General features: G+C 36.1%; 2 protein-coding genes across 2 annotated transcripts; both read right to left on the minus strand.

Annotated features, from left to right (window-relative positions):
* Positions 1-59: 59 nt before the first annotated feature.
* On the minus strand, positions 60-13772 carry LOC136227286 (uncharacterized). Its single transcript, XM_066015934.1, has 9 exons — positions 13369-13772; positions 10347-13085; positions 9660-10260; positions 8240-8298; positions 7193-7256; positions 6965-7090; positions 4690-5210; positions 4010-4615; positions 60-2300 (listed from the first exon to the last, which is right to left on the minus strand). The coding sequence occupies exons 1-9, from the start codon at positions 13660-13662 to the stop codon at positions 252-254; spliced, it is 7059 nt and encodes a 2352-aa protein (XP_065872006.1). The 5' UTR covers positions 13663-13772; the 3' UTR covers positions 60-251.
* Positions 4540-10345, minus strand: LOC136226303 (putative disease resistance protein RGA4). The gene is made up of 2 exons (XM_066014702.1): positions 5838-10345; positions 4540-5396 (listed from the first exon to the last, which is right to left on the minus strand). The coding sequence occupies exons 1-2, from the start codon at positions 6129-6131 to the stop codon at positions 5262-5264; spliced, it is 429 nt and encodes a 142-aa protein (XP_065870774.1). The 5' UTR covers positions 6132-10345; the 3' UTR covers positions 4540-5261.
* Positions 13773-22324: the final 8552 nt, after the last annotated feature.

Below are 22324 nucleotides of genomic sequence, written 5' to 3' on the forward strand. Positions count from 1 at the left end.
CAAGATATAGAATTACACTTGAGGGACATGAATCCACAGCTAAAATAAAGATCTTTACTATAACTGATTCATATACAATTACATAGTAAATAAAAATGCTTTGTCATTACAATTACACTTCGTAACCTTAATGAATAACTGCTCAAACACAAACATATTAAACAAATTCATATTCATTCCTATAATTACTTTTGAAAGCCTCAAACAAGAACTGCCAAACTCAATCAAATACAGCAACTTCATCCAACTAACTAATATCCCAACCGGACTTTGACATTCGAAAACTCAACTTTGATTCTTGCGGTGTCCAAAGACTGCAACCATTCAGATTTACTTTGCTCAAGAATTGGGCAACAGTTCATGTCGAGATGCGTTAAACTGCTGAGGCGTTGTATGACTGTAGCTGTTGATGGAGACCACTGGAGATTCCTACAAAGATTCAGAGAAAGAGACTGAAGAAACTGAAGTTTCGTCAACCATTCTGGCAATGCCTCCATCGTTGTGAATCCGATTATCTTCAATGATCTCAGGTAACTGAGGTGTTGAAGTTGATTTGGAAGAGAGGACATTTCACGACCAAAAAAATCAGATCCCCATATTTCTAACTCCAGCAATGGAAAGTATTCAGTTCGATTAATGTAGTTGATTTGATTCAGATAACAGAAATCATCCAACTCCGCTGAGAATGCACCAACACTCAAATTCTGCAATTGAGTGAGTTTGCATAATATCTCCTCGGAAAAATATCTCAAACTTTTACAACAATATATCTCTAAGGAGGTTAAACACCTTATCTTCCCTAAATTTTCTGGAATAGACACAAGCCATTCACATATTCTTACACTCAATTCCATGAAACACGTATCTGATAGAAGCCAATTTCGAAGATAAGTTAATTTTGAACATCCAGCAATAGATAGACTTACAAGAGAGGGGAAGAACTGTTGTTTAAATATGAACATGAATTCCTCACAATCTTTGATTTCAAGTTTCATAAGTTCTGACAGATCACTGACTGGAAAACCTGTCAGTTTAGCACAAGATTGAATGGACAAATTTTCAAGGCAGGGAAACATAACGACTCTTTTACCATCCGATGGAGAGCTCCATTCAGTTAAATTTTCCATCCAACTTAAAGACAATGATTTCAATGCTGGAAACAGTTTTAAGTTCTTGCTGAAATTGCCTTTACTATCAATTCCATAAAACTCGTTACCTATGTACTTGAGTCTTTTCACATGACTTATGTGAAGAAATTGAAGAGAAGCAAGACATCCAAGGCGTGGGAGTTGTACACAGTTCCAGCACCTCTCTAAGTGAAGATCCACCAAATTAGTGAGCACTAGAAAAGAATCATCGAACCTTGGACTCTTCATTCTCGTCATCCATGTTGGCCATTTCTCACCCATGTAATACTTTATCTTTAATTTTTTCATGTTTGTGTTAGGTCGAAGGCCTTCCAGTAGTTCCTTATCACTTGAACTTCTACCAATTTCTCCATAACTCCATTCAAAGCCTACTCCTTGTAATTTTGTTTTCATCTGCAAATTTGCCCTTCTAGCTTCTTTCATATCTTTGACCTCCTCAAGCCTAGTTATTTCCAAGTGCCCTCTTAGTTGATCTAAGCATTCAAGTTCTCGAATGCTTCCTCCCCAATCGAAGCCGACAACAAAGAAAGGCAATGTTTCAAGACCATATAACTGCCCCAGTCCAAATGGCATATAGTACTTGTAAGAAAACACAATATGCTTCAAGTTCCTCAGGTTCCTCATCTTCTTTCTAGGAAGCTCGATAAGTTCCTTGCAATCAACGAATTTCAAAGTTTGAAGATTGAAAAGGTTGGTGATGGATTCAGGCAACTTTCTGATCTTAGACTTCGAGATATTCAATGTTTGAAGATTATGGAGCTTGCCGATGGATTCAGGCAACTCTATAATTTTAGAATTTGAGACATCCAAAATTCGAAGATTGAGGAGATTTGAGATGGATTCAGGCAACTGTTTCGTGTTGGAATTTGAGAGATTCAAGGTTTGAAGGTTTTGGAGTTTACCTATGAATCTAGGCAACTCTTTGATGTTAGAGTTTGAGAGATTCAAGGTTTGAAGGTTTTGGAGTTTACCTATGAATCCAGGCAACTCTTTGATGTTAGAGTTTGAGAGATTCAAAAATCGAAGCTTATCAAACTTTGTGATGAGCTCAGGTAACTCTTCAATCTTAGAATTTGATAGATCCAAAATTTGAAGATCGCAGAGGATGGCTATGTTGAGAATTTTTTTTCGATCGCAATAATTTAACGGAAGCTATAAAACAATTTTATTGAATTTATGAGGTTTACAAGGGAGTGTTTTCTAGAAACTTTCTAGAGTTACAGTAATAGCGCTCAGGTGTTTCCCAAAAATACCCAAAATAATTATCTTTACTATTTTTATCTCTCCCCAAAATAAATAATTAGACTACCCTCTAAATAAACTCTTAAAATTCACAAGGCACAATTATACCTCCTCTCACCACATTTCTTTTGCTCCCTCTGTTAACTCCTTTTTTTTTTTCCTATTCTAACTCTATATTTTTTTTATGATGGAGCATCCTTGGCTTTTATAAGCCAAGAAGCAACCACCCACAATTAATTGTGCCAGCAATGCTGGCACAATTAATTGAAACATTGACCACCGAATTCGGTGGTCAATTCATTGATTTTTTTTTTTTTTTATAAATTATAAAAATAATCCTTCATCACTATAAATTACAAAAATAGTCTCACATTAATTAAGACTTCACACTAATTCCCCTTTTTTGTTTAATTATTTTAAATTAATAGTTAATTTTCTCAACAATCTTCCCCTTAACTATTAATTTAAAACCTTCATTTTTTTTTGATATATATGATGTACTTTCCCATCATCACCTTGTAAACCGGAGCACTTCTCTCCGCAAACGACTTTTCGGTGCACTTCTCACCGAATCAATGATGTACTTTCCCATCATCACCGGAGCACTTCTCTCCGCAAACAACTTCTCGGAGCATTTCTCACCGAATCGATTTGTTGATGCACTTCTCATCAACCTTCAACTGTTGGAGCACTTCCTCGTAAACGGAGCACTTCTCTCCACAAACAACTTCTCGGAGCATTTCTCGCCGAATCGATTTGTTGATGCACTTTTCATCAACCTTCAACTATTGGAGCACTTCTCTCCAAATTAAACAAATTCTTTTTCGTCAACATGATTTGCCACATTGACACTTTCTTTTCTCTTGTACCTGCAATTTTGTTGCACGTGCCTAAACTTCTTACACTTGAAACATTTAGGCTTCCCCTTGTGCCATTGAACCATGTCTCTGATACCACTGTTGGGAATTTTTCTTTCTTCGATTGCAACAATTTAGCGGAAGCGATAAAACAATTTTATTGAATTTATGAGGTTTACAAGAGGGTGTTCTCTAGAAACTTTCTAGAGTTACAATGAGATAAAACAAAAATAATAGCACTCAGGTGTTTCCCAAAAATACCCAAAATAATTATCTTTACTATTTTTATCTCTCTCCAAAATAATTAGACTACCCTCTAAATAAACTCTCAAAATTCACAAGGCACAATTGTACCTCCTCTCACTACATTTCTTTTGCTCCCTCTGTTAACTCCTTTTTTTTTTTCTTATTCTAACTCTATATTTCTTTTATGATGGAGCATCCTTGGCTTTTATAAGCCAAGGAGCAATGCTGGCACAATTAATTGAAACATTGACCACCGAATTCGGTGGTCAATTCATTGAATTTTTTTTTTTTTTTTTTTTTTTACAAATTACAAAAATAATCCTCCATCACTACAAATTACAAAAATAGTCTCATATTAATTAAGACTTCACACTAATTCTCCTTTTTTGTTTAATTATTTTAAATTAATAGTTAATTTTCTCAACAATCTATTGACTCGGGCAATTCTTTGATTTCAGAATTTGAGAAATCAAGATACCTCAAGTGCTTTATTTTGCTGATTGATGATTGAAACACTTCCAAATCAACACCATTCAAGTGCAGAGTCCGTAACCTTTTCAACTCCCAGAACTCAAGATAGGTAGCACCGCTAATCGAACGCAATTTCTCAGCCCTATCCCTTAGAATATCCATTGAAGTTCTTATGAATTGATTGTCAGCATATAAAAGATGGATTGAAGATGTTTCATTTATGGCTGGACAATTCTCCTCAGTCAATAACTCAAATTTGGATACCAACAGTGCAAGATCATGCATAAGATCATGCATTTTGCAGTGTATAACTTCCCCATTATCATCTATTTCTGCATCTTGGAAGAAGGAATTTGCAAGCAAGGCATCAAAATACTTGTTGCCCTCATCAAATGACTCAACAAACCCCTCGGCCATCCATAACTGAATTAATTCTTCCTTTCTAATTGAAAAGCCTTTTGGAAAAACCGAGCAAAATGCAAAGCATGGCTTTAAATATGAGGGCAAGTGATCAAAACTTACTTTCAACATAGACAAAACATCAGTTTGGACGCCACTTAAAACATCGCTATCTCTAATTTTCAACCATGTTTCCTCATCCCTATAAAATCCCATTGTCCCCCTAAAACTTTTGCTACCAATGGCACCCCTCTACATTGTTTTGCAATTTCCCTTACTATGGCCGCTAAATAAGACGGGTACGGTGCTTTTACATTTCTAAATACCCTTTCCTCCAAAATTAACTCACAATTATCGTTACACAATAAAGGAAGTGTATAGCTAGTAAAATATGAAGTCTCAAGAATGGATGCTGCTCTCTCACTACTAGTTGTGACAAGAACAATATTTCCATTTTTCCCACCCATGTTTGACAACCTAAATATTAATTTATGCCACCACCTAGGAACATCATCACACACAAAATCATCAAGAACGAGAAGATATTTATTATACATAAAAAATTCTTGAAGTTGTTGAAGAGCTGCATGTTTGTTGGTGAATACCCCCATCCTTCCGTTCAATGATTGCGACATGTCTCTCAAAATTTCGTGTTCTTCAATTTTTTTAGAAACATTCACCCACATTTGAACATCAAAAAGGTTTCTTGCCATGACTCTTTCGCACACAAGTTTAGCTAAAACCGTCTTTCCAAGACCATCCTTTCCTACTATAGGAACAACGGTAAGTGGTTGGTAGGAGGAGCTAATCAACAAATCGACAATTTTGGCTACATCATACTCCCTTCCTACAATTGAATTTTCAAGGATTGAGTGTGTTTGGAACCTATCCTGAGACATCATATCCTCAAAATTGTGTTGGATTGACCATCCCTTTGAATGCTTCGCAGTGACTCAGACATATTCTTAAGCTTATGTGCCATTGTGAGACGATATCCAGCCTTTTTTGCAATACATGGATAGAAGTTATCCACCTGGTTGGAAAAGCATACATAATATGTGATTACTCTTCCTGGGATGACATGTTAATTTTGCTCAATAACAAAATGACAAAAGCCATATTTTGCTCCCTGTACTTGTCTAAATTCTTTCAGTAAACCCCTCTACTCAGTTACCACATAATTGAGCCATTCACAAAAGATTTGTGAAATTTTTAATTACGAGAGTGTCAACAAGGATCTGTTACCATATAAAAGAAATGTTAGGATCCAAAATCTTTAGTACAGATACTAAGTAAGTCCAGATTTGTCAGTCAGAGGCTAGATTATACAAGTACAGGAGTCAAAAATAAGAAATTTTCCACAACAAAATCATTAAACGTTGATTTGAATAAATAACAGATATAATTTTGAATCTATTAAATTTACTCTGATTTCTAGATCAGAAAGCAATATTCGTGCAATTAATAGAAGTACCTCCTTAGTCTGAATCTGAAGTCGAGTAGTTTCATAAGCCAATTCAGAAAGCAACTCGTCTGCTTCATAAGCTGCATCTCTCAGTTTTCTCAGCCACCGTCTCGCTTCCACCATTTGCTCTTGTTTTTGCTCTGCATCTTCAACTAGATCTGCAATCGCATCTAGCGATTCCCGAAGCTTATTTAGTTCCTCCTCAAGTCCCCAGAAAATTTTCAAATCTTCAAAGTCATATGGAACTAACTTGATTAAGTTGGATATTTGCTTCCCCATGTAAATAGCGGCTTCCTCGGCCATTAATTAATTACAAGAGTAACAGATGCGAAAGCAAAGATGAAAGACAGAGTAGAAGATTATGAAATAAGCGGTGCAAAAACTGTATATATATATAATAGGAAGAGATGAACCAACTTCTCATTCTCCAATACTTTATTCATTTCTTTATGAACACAGTCAAAAGCAATTACTTTATTTCAACGCAATTCAGGAGAAACACATTTATATTATATAGTATTAGTATAAATCAAGTCCACATTCACCAAATATTTTTATATTTTTTTAATACAAATGCACAAATAGAAGAGTACTATTAAAAAAACTTCTACCAGTTTTTTAAATTAAAATTAGGAAAGTACAAATAACACAAATGCAGGTGATTTAATCAATTTGTAAAGTTAGGTATATGGGTACATTTTTTAAGACTGAAGTTCTTTTGTTGCCATTTGGAGTAAGTAGCCACAAAAACAATTTCTGACTGAATAGGATAGCAAACGACAAATAGCAAATGACAAAGATCATATATCCGAGTTTAGAGCTGTTACAATCAAAAAAAAAAAAAAATGTTATAATAATGATAACGTTGGAGTCTTGAAGCTGTTATAATATTAAATGATTTATACAAATTAAAGTAATATGATAATCTGACCTTTGGAAAATTGGTAAATATAATCTGTACAAAGCAATGCATGTGAATTGGGAACAAGCTTCTGTTTTTTCACAAACTACGATTTGATGTGATAATAATCTAACTTTACTTCCATTCTACAACATCAGCAACTATCAATAGTTTATGGCATATTTACCAGCCTTGGACGTCGAGTTTTTGGATCAATTCCAGCAAGCTCCGGCACCTTCAGTGATATCAAGAGATCTCTTGAATATCCCAAAAACAAGCAATGCAAAATCATTTGATACAGTTATGTGGCTGAGTCGTTCATTCATCTCTGATACGATACTCAAAAGATATGCTTGTTCTACTGAAAAAACAATGTTTTCACAATATAATCTAGAGAACAGGTTAGGAAAATATATTTCCTCCAAGCAGATTCTTGATAGTGGCAATCTTCTCCGAAACCAACTGGCAAAAAACAATTGATAGGTAGCAGCTCCAACCAATCTGGCTCGGAAACAAGCCCTGCAGACCTGAGAACAACAGAAATCATCCCAGCCCCATCCAGTTCAAGAGAAAGGTTTTGATTGCTGATTTCTCCAGCACACATGTTTCTTAGGAGTTTCAAACAAAGTATGAGATATTCATGCCCGGATGGGTATGGTATAGATTGGATAAGCTTCACAGCAGTAGGAAGAATATCCTTTGAAGCAAGATTAGCACGACCATCATTTATTCTATCTAGAAGCTGCTATTAGACTTGCTAAGGCGTTTCTCAGGTTTGAAAAGTTTGAAGCCCTAAACAGTGGCTGGAGGAGATCTTCTGACAGACATTTCTTCCTCTGAAACATCATTGACTTTGCAACCCATCCAATTAGATGAAATTGAAGTTGAAATAAAACCACAAAACTTGCCGGAACAATCTTCACTCCCTATCTCTCTCACGCATACAGAAAAGCATGTGTTATTTAATAACAAAAATTTTATAACTTCAATAAGAATTTGTCCTTGGCCTTTTAATCAAGAGTGGAAGAATTTGTCCATTCTTGTAGTATTAAAACCAACAACAACAACAAAAAATGCATTAAACATAAAATTCAAATAAGAAAGTCAGAAAAGTAAAAGAAAGACAAAACTGGAAATATAGACAAGTGAATCTAGTGAGACAAGCTCGTTGAGTAGAGTACTGAGTAATACCTTAAATTCGATAACTGGAAGTGAGAGATCGTAGGTTACTCATCGAATAAGGTATAACTCGTCGAGCAATGTGCTACTCATCGAGTTCCACGATGATATCTTTCATCTCTTCCGCGCTTTCTTTTTTTACTCGTCGAGTACATTGTTGCTCGTTGAGTATCTTTGCTGGTTTGCTCAAAAATGACTTGAAAATTATCCGAAATCACCTGAAATTAGCTCAAACACATGACAAGACACAATTTATGCAAATTTACTAAAACGGAAGCTAAAATAACTGAAAAACTAATAAAAAGACTGGTTGGGGAAGATGTAAACTTACTAGAAGGTTGATAATAGGATATTGCATTCTGTTAGGCAACTCACTTGTGTCATGGAAATCTAAATATCAAAACACAATCAGTAAAAGCTCTGCAGAGGCTGAATACAGAGCAATGACCCAAACTGTGTGCAAATTGAAATGGCTCAGCTACTTGTTTGGGGAATTCAAAATAAAAGTCGAATTGCATATTCCTATCTACTGTGACAACCAAGCAACCATCTACATTGTTGTTGCAAATTTTTCTGCACTAGCATTTTCGCGTTTCGTGTCCGTTTCAATTACCATTTCTTAGCTAAATTTTCTTAAAAATAACATTTTTCAGCATCAGTTTCAGTTTCCGTGAAAAATAGTTGGAAACCTGTCAATCAAGTACTTGAAACGGTATTTTAACTCATGATTGATCTTGTGAATATCTTTCCATCTCCAACTAAAGGTTTCAGAATACCCTAAAAGCTCAAATGTTTGAGCTTATTCTGTGATACCCAAACAGCCCAAAGAGAGGTTTTTCCAACAATTAACTTCCAAATTTGTTTCCCAACAGTTAACATACGAGTGTGGAACACTCCGGACACTTGAGGACACGCATCCGATACTCCAAAATAAGTGCTCCCTCGTTTTCTTTTCTTTTTTAACAGGAACACTTCAGGGACACGGATTCTTCTAAGTTAATTATGTAGAATATAGGGGTATTTTTTTAATAATTTTACAAAAAAAGGTTGATATATACAAAAATTAAAATAAAACCCTAATAAAAAAAAATTCATAAACAACTAATCATATTTAACACTTCACTGGAAGAAGAACAGAAAAAAATAAAATAATGTAAAGGATTAAAATAAATCTACATCAGTGCTTAAAGTACAGAAATTTCAAACTGCAGTCTCATCTTAATTTTCGTCCTTAAGTTTCTAATCTTCAATCCAATATACATCAGTCTTTAGCAAAAATATGTGAATCAAATGTAGCAAATTCATCCAACTAATATCCTAAACAGACTCTGACTATCAAGACATGTGAAAACTCAACTTCGATTGCTGCGCCTTTCAGAAACAGGGAATTGAGTATGAAAACACAGGGGATCCAAGGACAAAGCTTTATTACATTCAAGTGCAAGAACTCACAAGCAATTAATTATATTTACAACTTCACCAAAAATAATAATAATAACCCAATAATTTAAAGGATTCTTCTACATCACTGCTTAAAGCATACAAATCTCAAGTTCCAGTCTCATCTTAAGCTTCTGATCATTCATGCAATATACATAACTATTTAGAAACAATGTACTGGACAATATGTGAATCAAATATAGAAAATTCATCCAACTAATAATATCCCAAACGGACTCTGACTTTCGAGACATGTGAGAACTCAACTTTAATTTTTGCGCCATTAAACAATAACAAAGAACGAAGATTACTTTCCTCCAAGACGGGACAGCAGTCGATGTAGAGATGCATTAACTTTGAGAGGCGTGGCACAGTTGTTGCTGTTGATTGACACTTGAGACGACTACAATAATCCAGAGAAAGGAACTGAAGAGACTGAAGATTCGTCAACCATTCTGGCAATTCATCCATTGCTGTGAATCCCATTATCTTCAATGATTTCAGGGAAGTGAGGTGTTGAAGTTGATTTGGTAGACAACACATTTTACGACCAAAAAAATCTGATCCCCATATTTCTAACTCCTCAAGCCATGGAAGGTCTTTGATCCGATTCAGGTAACAGAAATCATCCAACTCCGTTGAGAATGCACCAATCCTTACACTCTTCAACTGAGTGAGTTTGGATAGTATCTCCTCTGAAAAACATCTCAATCTTTTACAGCAATACATTTCTAAGGAGGTTAAAGAGCTCAGCTGAGTCAGCTTCCCTAAATCTTCTGGAACAAACATCAGCCATTCACATCTTCTTAGACTGAAGTACTTGAAACAAGTGCTGGGTGGAATCCAATTTCTAAGATGAGTTAGTTTTGAACATCCTTCAATGAATAAACTTGTAAGAGAGGGGAAGGACTTCTGTGTAAATATGAACCTGAAATCCTCACAATCTTTGATTTCGAGATTCGCAATTGCTGACAGATCACTCCCTGGAAAACCTGTCAATTTAGCACAAGATTGAAGGGACAAATTTTCAAGGCAAGGATGACCACCCTGTTAGCATCCGATGGAGAGCTCCAGTCAGTTAAATTCTCCATCCAACTTAGAGACAATGATTTCAATGCTGGAAACAGCCTTAACTGCCTTTCACTAAAATTGCCTTTACTATCAATTCCATAAAAATCATTACCTATGCACTTGAGTCTTTTCATATGACTTATGTGAAGAAATTGAAGACAAGCAAGATCTCCAAGGCGTGGCAGTTGTACACAGTTCCAGCACCTCTCCAAGCGAAGATCCACCAAATTAGTGAGCACTAGAAAAGAATCAATGTGCCTTAGACTCTTCATTCTTAGCATCCATGATGGCCATTTCTCACCCATGTAATACTTTATCTTTATTCTTTTTATGTTTGTGTTAGGTCTAAGGCCTTCCAACAGTTCCTCATCACTTGACCTTCTACCATTTTCTCCATAACTCCATTCAAAGCCTAGTCCTTGTAATTTTGTTTTCCGCTGCAAATTTACTCTTCTAGCCTCATTGTTATCTTCAACCTCCTCAAGCCTGGTTATTTCCAAGTTCCCTCGTAGGTGATTTAAGAACTCAAGTTCTTGAATGCTTCCTCCCCAATCGAATCCCACAACAAAGAAAGGTAATGTTTCAAGACCACATAGCTGCCCCAATCGAAATGGCATATAGTACTCATAAGAAAACACAATATGCTTCAAATTCATCATATTCCTGAACTTCTTTCTAGGAAGCTTGATAAGTTCCTTGCAATCAACGAATTTCAAAGTTTGAAGATTGCAAAGATTGGTGATGGATTCAGGCAACTTCCCGATCTTAGACTTCGAGACATTCAATGTTTGAAGATTACGGAGCTCGCCGATGGATTCAGGCAACTCTTTAATGTTAGAATTTGATACATCCAAAATTTGAAGATTGAGGAGATTTGAGATGGAATCAGGCAACTCTTTGATTTTGGAATTTGAGGTATTCAAATTTTGAAGTTTTTGGAGTTTAGTGATGAATTCAGGCAACTTTTTTATGTTAGAATTTGAGAGATTTAAAGTTTGAATATTGTAGAGCTTCGTGATGAGTTCAGGTAACTCTTCGATCTTAGAATTTGAGAGATTCAAAGACTTAAGATTATAGAGATTGGTGATAGATTCAGACAACTTCTGGATCTTAGAATTTGAGAGATCCAAAGTTTGAAGATTGTAGGACAGGTTGATCGACTCAGGCAACTCTTTGATTTTAGAATTTGAGAAATCAAGATATCTCAAGAGTTTGTTGATTGATGATGGAAACACTTCTATATTAGCACCATTCAAGGACAAAGTCCGCAACCTTTTCAACTCGTTGTAATACTGATGATAGATAGCACCATTGAGGATTATTGTATGCAACTTCTCAACCCTGTGCATTAAAATATCCATTGAAAATGTAAGGAATTGATCGTCATCTGCATATAAACGAAGGATGGAATATGTTATATTTATGTCTCTCCAATTCTCCTCAATCAATACTTCAAATTTGGATAGGAACAATGCAAGATCATGCATAAGATCATGCATTTTGCATTGTATAACTTCCCCATTATCATCCACTTTTGCATCTTGGAAGAAGGAACTTGCAAGCAAGGCATCAAAATACTTCTTGCCCTTATCACATGACTCAACAAACCCTTCGGCCATCCATAAATGGATCAACTCTTCCTTTCTAATTGAAAAGCCTTTTGGAAAAACGGAACAAAATGCAAAGCATGGCTTTAAATATGAGGGCAAGTGATCAAAACTTACTTTCAACTTAGACAAAACATTACTTCGGACGCCTCTTAAAACATCACTATCTCTAATTTTCAACCATGTTTCCTCATCCCTATAAAATCCCACTGTCCCTCCTAAAACTTTTGCCACCAATGGCACTCCTCCACATTTTAATGCAATTTCCCTTCCTATGTTCTCTAAATGAGACTGGTCCGGTGTTGTCACATTTCTAAATGCCCTCTCCTTCAAAATTAACCAACACTCATCATTGGACAAGGAATCAAGTGTATGCCTATGTTGATATGAAGTCTCAAGAGTGGATGCTACTCTCTGAATACTAGTTGTGACAAAAACAATATTTCCGTTTTTTGTACAAATTTTAGACAACCTCAATTCTAATTCATGCCACCACCTAGAAATATCATCCCACACAATATCATCAAGAACAAGAAGAAATTTATTATTCAACAACTCTTTTTCAAGTTGTTGATGAAATGCATCTTTGTTGGCTAAGACCTCCATCCTTCTTCCATTCAATGATTGCAACATTTCTCTCAAAATTTGTTGTTCGTTGCATTTTTTAGGAACAGTCACCCACATTTCAACATCAAAAAGGTTTCTTGCCATGACTCTTTGACACACAAGTTTAGCTAAAACTGTCTTTCCAATACCATCATTTCCTACTATCGGAACAACAGTAAGTCGTCGATTGCAAGAGCTAGTCAGCAAGTTGACAATTTTGGCTACATCATCATCCCTTCCTACAACTGAATTTTCAAGAGTTGAGTGTGTTTGGAACCTATTCTGAGACATCATATCCTCAAAATTGTGTTGGATTGACCTAAGCTGAAGGGATTGACCATCCTTTTGAATGCTTCTTAGTGACTTGGACATTTTCTTAACCTTATGTGCCATTGTGATACGATATCCAGCCTTTTCAGCATAGGCTTTCATATTTGGATACAAACTACCCACCTGGTTGGAAAAGCATACAGAATTTGTGATTACTTTGGTTGGGATGATAGGTTAATTTTTCTCAATAACACAAGACTTAGTAATAACAAATGCTAAGTAAGTCCAAATATATTAATCAGGTGCTAGAATGTCCAGAAGACAAGACCAAGTAAGTGCAAATCAGAGTAGGCCCTTACTGAAGAAATTTAGACAAATACAGGGAAATTTGCCCTAACAAAATCATTAAAGTTTGATTTGAATCTAATAAATTAACTCTGATTTCTAGTTTAGAGATTATAAGTACCTCCTTAATTTGAATCTGAAGTCGAGTAGTTTCATAAGAGAACTCAGAAAGCAATTCGTCTGCTTCATAAGCTACATCTCTCACTTTTCCCAGCCACCGTCTCGCTTCCACCATTCGCTCTTGTTTCTGTTCTGCATCTTCAACTAGATCTGCAATCGCATCTAGCAATTCCCGAAGCTTGTTGAGTTCCTTCTCAAGCCCCCAAATAATTTTCAAATCTTCAAAGTCATACGGAACTAACTTGATTAAGTTGGATATTTGCTTCCCCATGTAAATAGCAGCTTCATCGGCCATTAATGAATTACAAGAGTAACAGATGCGAAAGCAAAGATGAAAGACAGAGTAGAAGATTATGAAATAGCAGGTGCAAAAACTGCATATATATATATAATAGGAAGAGATGAACCAACCTCACATCTGTCTCCATTCTCATTCTCCAATACTTTATTTCAACGCAATTACTTTTTTTTATCAGAATTTCAACGCAATTACTTTTTTTTATATAATATTAGTATAAACCAAGTCCAAATTCACCAAATATTGTTATTATTTTTTTAATACAAATAACACAAACGCACAAATGGAAGACTACAAATAAGAAACTTCTACATGGTAAGGGCTCATCCCCTCTTAACCAAAGGTCTAGGTTTCGATCCTCATCTTTAGAAATGGAAAGAATTTCACTGGCCAGCAGTCTCACTCAAAATTTGTAAAGCCAACTATAGATATGTATGCGTAGTAAAATTTTCAAAATTTAAGAGTATAAATATACATTAAACTTTTTTTAAGACTGAATTTCTTTAATGGAATAAGATAGCAAATGACAAATAGCAATATCATATATCCGAGTTTAAAGCTGTTATCATTTGTTGTAATGATATCGTGGTAGTCAATAAAAAGCAATATTACCCCTAACGTCAAAAATAGCACAATTAAGGACCTAAGGTTGAGAATTTGGTTCAATCTTAGACATCACTAACATATTCTTTTACACCGTTATAATTTCCGTCTTCCCACTCCATTGTTTTACCCTGTCATGAACTTATCACTTTGAAAAAAAATCTGCAAGAATCTCACCAAAATTCGTTTTGAGAAGAAATAAGCTTAATTATCAAATTCTTATCAGAACTGAAACCAAACAAAAAAAAATTGCAAGAATCTCAAATAACAAAAACCCTAACCTAATTCTCCCAAAATTCCTCAATTTCATCCGCAACTTCAATTTACCAAACCCTCAAACAGGTATTATGAAATCGATAAATCCCTTCCTATGTTTACTGTTGATGATTCTTCCTTTGCTGATGATCTTGCTAATGGGAGATCCCTCATTTTCTTCAACAAATTAGGTGCCAAATCCAAGCGGAATCTCAATCTCCGTCTTCAATTGGTTTCAAATTCCAAATTTAAGTAGGTTTTTTATACTTGATTCAATCCCTTTTAAATTTTCGAACTTCTTATTGCTGCTTTAAAAACAAAAAATCATTCGGGCTAAGTGAAGTTGGATGGAAAGACTCAACGTAGGTTGCGGAATTCATTTTTCAACTGCATATTTATTGAGATTCTCACTTTCTCAGATGAATTTCCTGATGAGGTTTAATATTGGTGATATTCTTGCAATTTTCTTCAGATGAATTAAGAAAACGGAAAATGAAACTCTGTAAGGAATATGTTAGTGATGTCCAAATTTGATCCAAGTGGTTAACCATTGGCCCTTAGTATTGCCTACGTTAGGGGTATTTTTGCACATTATCGCTTTTCAATAACCATGGAAAGAAAACCAGTCATGTTTCAATCCTATTTAAGATTGTAAACCAATGCATATGAATTGGGAACAAGCTTCTGTTTTTTCACAAACTATGATTTGATGCGATAATAGCAACTCTCAATAGTTTATGGCATATTTACCAGCCTTGGACGTCGAGTTTTTGGAACCAGAAGACCAATTCCAGCAAGCTCCGTCACCACAACAGACTTCTAAAGCTCCAATTTGGCCAGCGCTTTCTGATTTTCTACCTTCCCTTCCAGTAAGTTTCTCACGCACCATATTCCCATTCCCTTAAATATATGGGTTCTCTTCATCAGAACCCCATTCCTTTGCCTTATCTCATCTTGAACATTTAGTCAGTTCGGATATCCATGGTTTTCGGATAATCCCCTCCTCATTGCCACCTCAAGTTGAATATTCTTTCTTAGGATTGCCAATGACTGCAACATTGTCTCTCGAAATCCTCTGTAAGGGCAAGGTTTAGAGGATTTGATGCAACAAGTCTATGAAGGAATTCACAAATTTATAATCTTCCTATAATCCTAGCATTCAAGTTCAAATGTTCAAGCAAACCATTGTTCATATGAGATGAATGTTTTATCATACAAAATTTTGCTTTTATCCAAATATTTACAGAAAAAATATATTACTCATTACAGCCAATGAAGGGTCAAAATGGAGCTTGAAGTTGAAAGATAGAGTCAGTTTAATTCAAATCGAAGTTTAGATATCAATTCGGTCCTAAAGTTAGTAATAATTGACAAACTAGCCCAAATTTGACAAATTTTTAGGTATGGAAAGTAATTGTATTTGGGCTAATTTGTCAAATATTATCAACTTTGTGACTGAATTGATATCGATTTGACCTTAATTTCATTACAGCAAATTCATATTCATTCCAACTAATATCCCAAGCAGACTTTAACTTTGGAGACGTGTGAAAACTCAACTTTGATTCTTGTGGTGTCCAAAGACTGCAACCATTCAGATTTACTTTCATCAAGAATGGGGCAGCAGTTCATGTTGATCTCTGTTAAACTGTAGAGACCTTGTATGGCTGTAACTGTTGGTGGACATCCGGGATGCCTGTAATTCAGAGAAAAGGTACTGAAAGGACTCAAGATTCGTCAGCCATTCTGGCAATGCTTCCATTATTAATCCGATTATCTTCAATGGTTTCAGAGCAGTGAGGTGTTGAATTTGATTTGGTAGAGAAGACCTTTCACAATCCGCAAAAAAAAAAAATCAGCTCACCATATTTCTAACTCCTCAAGACACGAAAGGTCTTCGATTAGATTCAGATAACAGAAATCATCCAACTCCTCTGAGAATGCACCAACACTAGAATTCTGCAACTGAGTAAGTCTGTATAATATCTCCTCCAGAGCAACATATCTTTAAGGAGGTTAAAAGAGCTCAGCTTCTGGAATAAATGTCATCCATGCACATTTTCTTATTAGAATGAAGTCCTTGGAACAAGTGCTGGGTGGAAGCCGATTTCGAAGATAGGTCGATTTTGAACATCCTACAGGGAAAGGACTGTATCTGAATTCCTCGGTAACCTTTGATTCCGTGATTCACAAGTGTTGACAGATCACTAACTGATATACCTGTCAAGATTAAATGGAGAAGTTTTCAATGAAAGGAAATATAACGACCTTGTTAGCATACACGATGGAGAGCTCAATCATAAATCTTATATTAATATCCGACACACCTCCACATGCAAATGCCCCTTGGGCTCGAACCCTCGACCTTTTGGTCCAAGAGGCTTTGATACCATGTCATGGAACCGATTGAACTAAAAGCTCAAACTGATAGTTAAGGCCCAATCATAGATCTTATATTAATCTCTGACACTAATTAGTCAGGACTCAGGAGCGCAGATCAAAGGAAAAGCAAGAAGATAGTGAATAAAGATATATGTAACAGATAATAACTGAGTTTTTTAGGAACCATAATTTTCTTAAAGACATACGTTTATGTAACGTTTATAACATATAAAATCCTTGTTGCAACAGAAAAGAGGAATCTTACTTTTGCTCAAGTGCAGTATCCTCATTCTCTGTTGTATTATCTTCATCTTCATCTCCATTATCGACCTTGTGAAAGTACATCTAATACAATAGCTGATGATGTAAAAATGCATTCAATGAAAATAAACTCATTAAATTAACAGAAATTTTGCAAATCTACCATCATTTTCCCCACTAGCAGAACCCCAAACAGTAGCAAGACCCTAGCATAAAATATTAAAATAAAAAATATCAAAATCTGAGTAATACGTAATTAAGGACAAGTACCTCCGCGTCTTTTGGAGGATGGCACCACTTGAACAAGCATTGAACGAACTGCCAAGCTGAATCAAATACAGCAAATTCATCCAACTAATATCCCAAACGGATTCTGACTTTCGAGGCATGTGAAAACTCTACTTTGATCCTTGTGGTGTCCAAAGACTGCAACCATTGAGGTTTACTTTCCTCAAGAATGGGGCAGCAGTTGATTTCGAGATATGTTACATTAGGGAGGTGTTGTATGATTGTAGCTGTTGATTGACACCCGAGATGCCTACAATAATCCAGAGAAAGGGACTGAAGAGACTGAAGTTTTGTCAACCATTCTGGCAATGCTTCCATAGTTGCGAATCCCATTATCTTCAATGATTTCATGACGGTCAGGTGTTGAAGTTGATTCGGAAGAGAAGACATTTCACGACCCAAAAATTCAGATCCCCATATTTCTAACTCCTCAAGGCATGGAAGATCTTTGATTCTATTCAGATATCGGAAATCATCCAACTCCTTGGAGAATGCACCAATACTTAAATTCTGCAACCGAGTGAGATTGCATAATATATCCTCCGGGAAATATTTCAATCTTTTACAACAATATATCTCTAAGGAAGTTAAACAGCTTACCTTCCCTAAATCATCTGGAATAAACATCAGCCATTCACATCTTCTCACACTCAATTCCATGAAACACATGTCAGATAGAAGCCAATTTCGAAGATAAGTTAATTTTGAACATCCAACAATTGATAGACTTGCAAGAAAGCCAAAGGACTGCTGCTTATCACCTAAGACCCTCAGTTCCTCACAATCTCTGAGTTCTAGATTCACAAGTTCAGACAAATCACTCATTGGAAAACCTGTCAATTTAGGACAGGATTGAATGGACAAATTTTCGAGACAAGGAAACACAACAACCTTATTGCCATCCGATGGAGAGCTCCATTCAGTCAAATTCTCCATCCGGCTTATAGACAATGATTTCAATGCTGGAAAGAACCTCAAGCATCCAACGCTACTGCTTTCACTGTCAATCCCATAGAACTCGTTACCTATGTGCTTCAAATTTCCCAAGTGATTCATCTTCAGAAATTTAAGATGAGGAAGATCTCCAAGGCGAGGGAGTTGTACACAGTTGCAGCACCATTCTAACCTGAGATCCACCAGATTATTAATTACTACAAAAGCATCACCATTTGGATGTTTCATCCTCAACATCCATGATGACCATTTTTCTCCCATGTAATACTTGATCATTATTCTTTTTATGTTTGGATGAGGTTGAAGGCCTTCCAACAGTTCCTCGTCCCTTGAACTTCTATCATTTGCTCCATAACTCCATTGAAAACTAAGTCCTTCTACTTTTTCTTTCCCCGGCAAATTTGCTCTCTCAACTTCATTTTTATCACCCACCTCTTCAAGCCTGGTTATTTTCAAGTTCCCTCTTAGTTTGTTTAAGCATTCAAGTTCTTCAATGCTACCTCCCCCGTCGGGACCCACAACAAAGAATAGCAATGTTTCAAGATCATTTAGCTTCCCCAAACCAAATGGCATCTGGTGTTCGTAAGAAAAAGCAACATGCTTCAAATTGATCAGATTGTTAATCTTCTTTCTAGGAAGCTTGGTAAGTTCCTTGCATTCGAGGAATTTCAAAGCTTGAAGATTGTAGAGCTCAGTGATGGACTCAGGCAACTCTTTGATGTTCGAATTTGAGACATCCAAAGTTTGAAGATTGTGGAGCTTTGTGATTGATTCAGGCAACTCTTTGATGTTGGAATTTGAGACATCCAAAGTTTGAAGATTGTGTAGCTTGTTGATGGATTTAGGCAACTCTTTGATGCTAGAATTTGAGAGATTCAAAGTTTTAAGATTGAAGAGCTTGGTAATGAATTCTGGCAATTCTTTGATGCTAGACTTTGAGAGACTCAAAGTTTGAAGATTGTATAGCTTGGTGATTGACTCAGACATATCTGTGGTTTTAGAAATTGAGATATCAAGATATCTCAAATATTTCAGATTCCCGATTGATGACGGCAATACTTCCCAATTAGCAGCCTTTAAGTGCAGACTCCGCAATCTTTGCATCTTCTCTATATCCTGGCTGGAAGCACCACTGATAATAGTACGCAACTTCTCGGCCCAAGGCTTTGGACTACCCATGGTTTCTGCTTCAGAATTAGCATTTACATAGGAATGATAGGGGGAAGGCTTTTTAGATTGGGACATAGACAATACAAAATTGTGCATCTTGTATAGTATGACATCGTCATAATCATCCCTTTCTGCATCTTGGAACAAGGAACTTGCAACTAAGGCATCAAAGCACTTGTTGCCCATGTCCCATGACTCAACAATCCCATCAGCCATCCATAACCAAATCAACTCTTCCTTTCTAATTAGGAAGTCTTTTGGAAAAAATGAACAGAATGCAATGCATGGCTTTAAATATGAGGGCAAGTGATGAAAATTCTGTTTCAATGGAAGCAAATGGTACGTACTGCTTCCTTTATAAACATCACAATCTCTAATTCTCGACCATGCATTTTCATCCGAACTAAATCCCAATATCCCTCCAAAAACTTTTGCAAACACTGGAATTCCTCTACACATTTTTGCAATTTCCCATCCTATAGCCTCCAAATTTGATGGGACTGGTGTTATTATATTTCTAAATGCACTTTCCTTCAAAATGAACCAACACTCGTCATCAGACAAGGAATTAAGCCTGTGACTGTGCTGAGATGAAGTCTCCATAATGGATGCTACTTCTTCATAAACAGTTGTGACAAGAATAGCATTTCCATTGTTTGTACAAGTTCTAGACAACAGAGATTTTAACAGATCCCACTGACTAAGTTGATGGATCCAAACATTATCTAGAACTAGAAGAAACTTTTTACTGAACAACTTTTTCTTAAATTGATGAAGGAATGCATCCTCGTCGATTAAGCTAGATTGCTTACTCACCAACTGTTTTTCACCCATCGATGCATTCAAAGATTGCAACATTTCTCCCAAAATTGTGTGCAAAAAAGTTGTTAGAAACACGCACCCATATTATAACATCAAAAGGTTTTCTGGTTAAAGCCATGACTTTTTGACACACAAGTTTAGCTAAAGTTGTCTTTCCTACACCTTGCACTCCTATTATGGGAACAACAGTAAGTTGTTGATAGCAGGAGCTAGTAAGCAAGTTGACAATTTTTGCTACATCACCTTTCCTTCCTACAACTGACTTGTCAATGATCGAGTCTGTTGGCAACCTATCCTCCAAATTGTTTGGGATTGAACTAAATCGAAGGGAGTGGTTGTCCCTTTGGATTCTTTGAATATTTTGCAGTGACTGGTGCACTTTCTTAAGCTTAGGCACCATTTGGGAACGAAAACTAGCCTTTTTGACACTGTCTTTGGCTATTGAAATTGCACAGAAGCTACAAACCTAGTTGGAAAAGCATGTATAATTTAGAGATTAGTCTTCTCAATTGGATGGTAATAATCACTAAAGATTTAATTGGATTAAACTAATAGCCATTATTTTGAATCTTCTAATAAATTTACTCAGAAATTATCAATCCAGAGAAATAAATTTCATACTCAGTGACAGTAAGATTTAATTAACGACCTAGCTATGAGATTATAGATAGATACCTCCTGATTGCGAATCTGAAGTCGAGTAGTTTCATAAGCCAACTCAGAAAGCAAGTCGTCAGCTTCATAAGCTACTTCTTGCAGACTTGTCAACCAGCTTTTCGCTTCTGCTAATCTCTGTTGTTTCTGCTCTGCGTGTTCCACGAGCTCAGCAATGTCAAATAGTGATTGTCGAAGCTGGTTGAGTTCCTCTTCAAATCCCCAAAATCTTTTCAGTTCTTCAAAGTCAATTGGAATTAATTTTATCAAGTTGGATAGCAGTTTCCCCACGAAAGTCTGGAGTTCCTCAGCCATTAATGATAGTGGAAGAGCTAGCAAAGCAAAGTTGAGAGAGAGAGAGAGAGAGAGAGGGAAGAAGATGATCGAATATCCAAATCAGTATTATATTTGAATTGATTTTAGGAATGTCAGGAATATAAATACTGAAAAACCTGTTATAGTTCTTGCATAATTTCATTACGATCCTTAGAGCTATTCACATTTTACTTTTGGCTTAATACGCATACAACCCCCTAAACTTGTAACTTTTTTCACCTGACCCCCCCAACTTAGGGGACAACCTCTCAACCCCCTCAACTCTCCAAAAACATCACATACAACCCCTTACACCACTATGTTCGGTCAAAATATTGACCCGTGTAGAAAACGTGCTTGCCTATTGACCACACCAATGCCACGTGTCATTTTTTTATTAAATTTTTCCATATTCGTGCGAGGTGCTGACGCTGTTTGTCGTCGCAGCCTTATCGAGGTGCTGAGGTTGGCGGTAGTGGTCGTCGAGGTGAAATGTATCCAAGTGATTGTTACAAAAATGACACGTGGTATTGGTGTGGTCAACAGTCAAGCGCGTTTTCTACACGGATCAATATTTTGACCGAATATAAGGGTGAAAATGGGCTGTATGTGATGTTTTTAGAGAGTTGAGAGGTTGTCCCCTAAGTTGAGGGGGACACGTGAAAAAAAGTTACAAGTTTAGAGGGTTGGGTACCTATTAAACATTTACTTTATCCTGACGAATTTATTAACTTAAAAATATTACCTATGTATTAGAGTCCTAAATAATGCTAAGCTCAGAATACCAAAAACACACCAATAAACGCGTGAGTAACCGTGTTGGCGGTCCTTTTAAAAGAGAATTAGCTGATAAGAAGTAATGACTTCGAACCAAATTCACAGAGGTATATGCTGCAAAAATGAATTACTTATTCTACTTTCGTCGTATCCATTTCGACCAACACATTAGACAAAA

Source organism: Euphorbia lathyris, chromosome 4 (genome assembly GCF_963576675.1).
Source record: "Euphorbia lathyris chromosome 4, ddEupLath1.1, whole genome shotgun sequence".
NCBI classification, from domain to species: domain Eukaryota; kingdom Viridiplantae; phylum Streptophyta; class Magnoliopsida; order Malpighiales; family Euphorbiaceae; genus Euphorbia; species Euphorbia lathyris.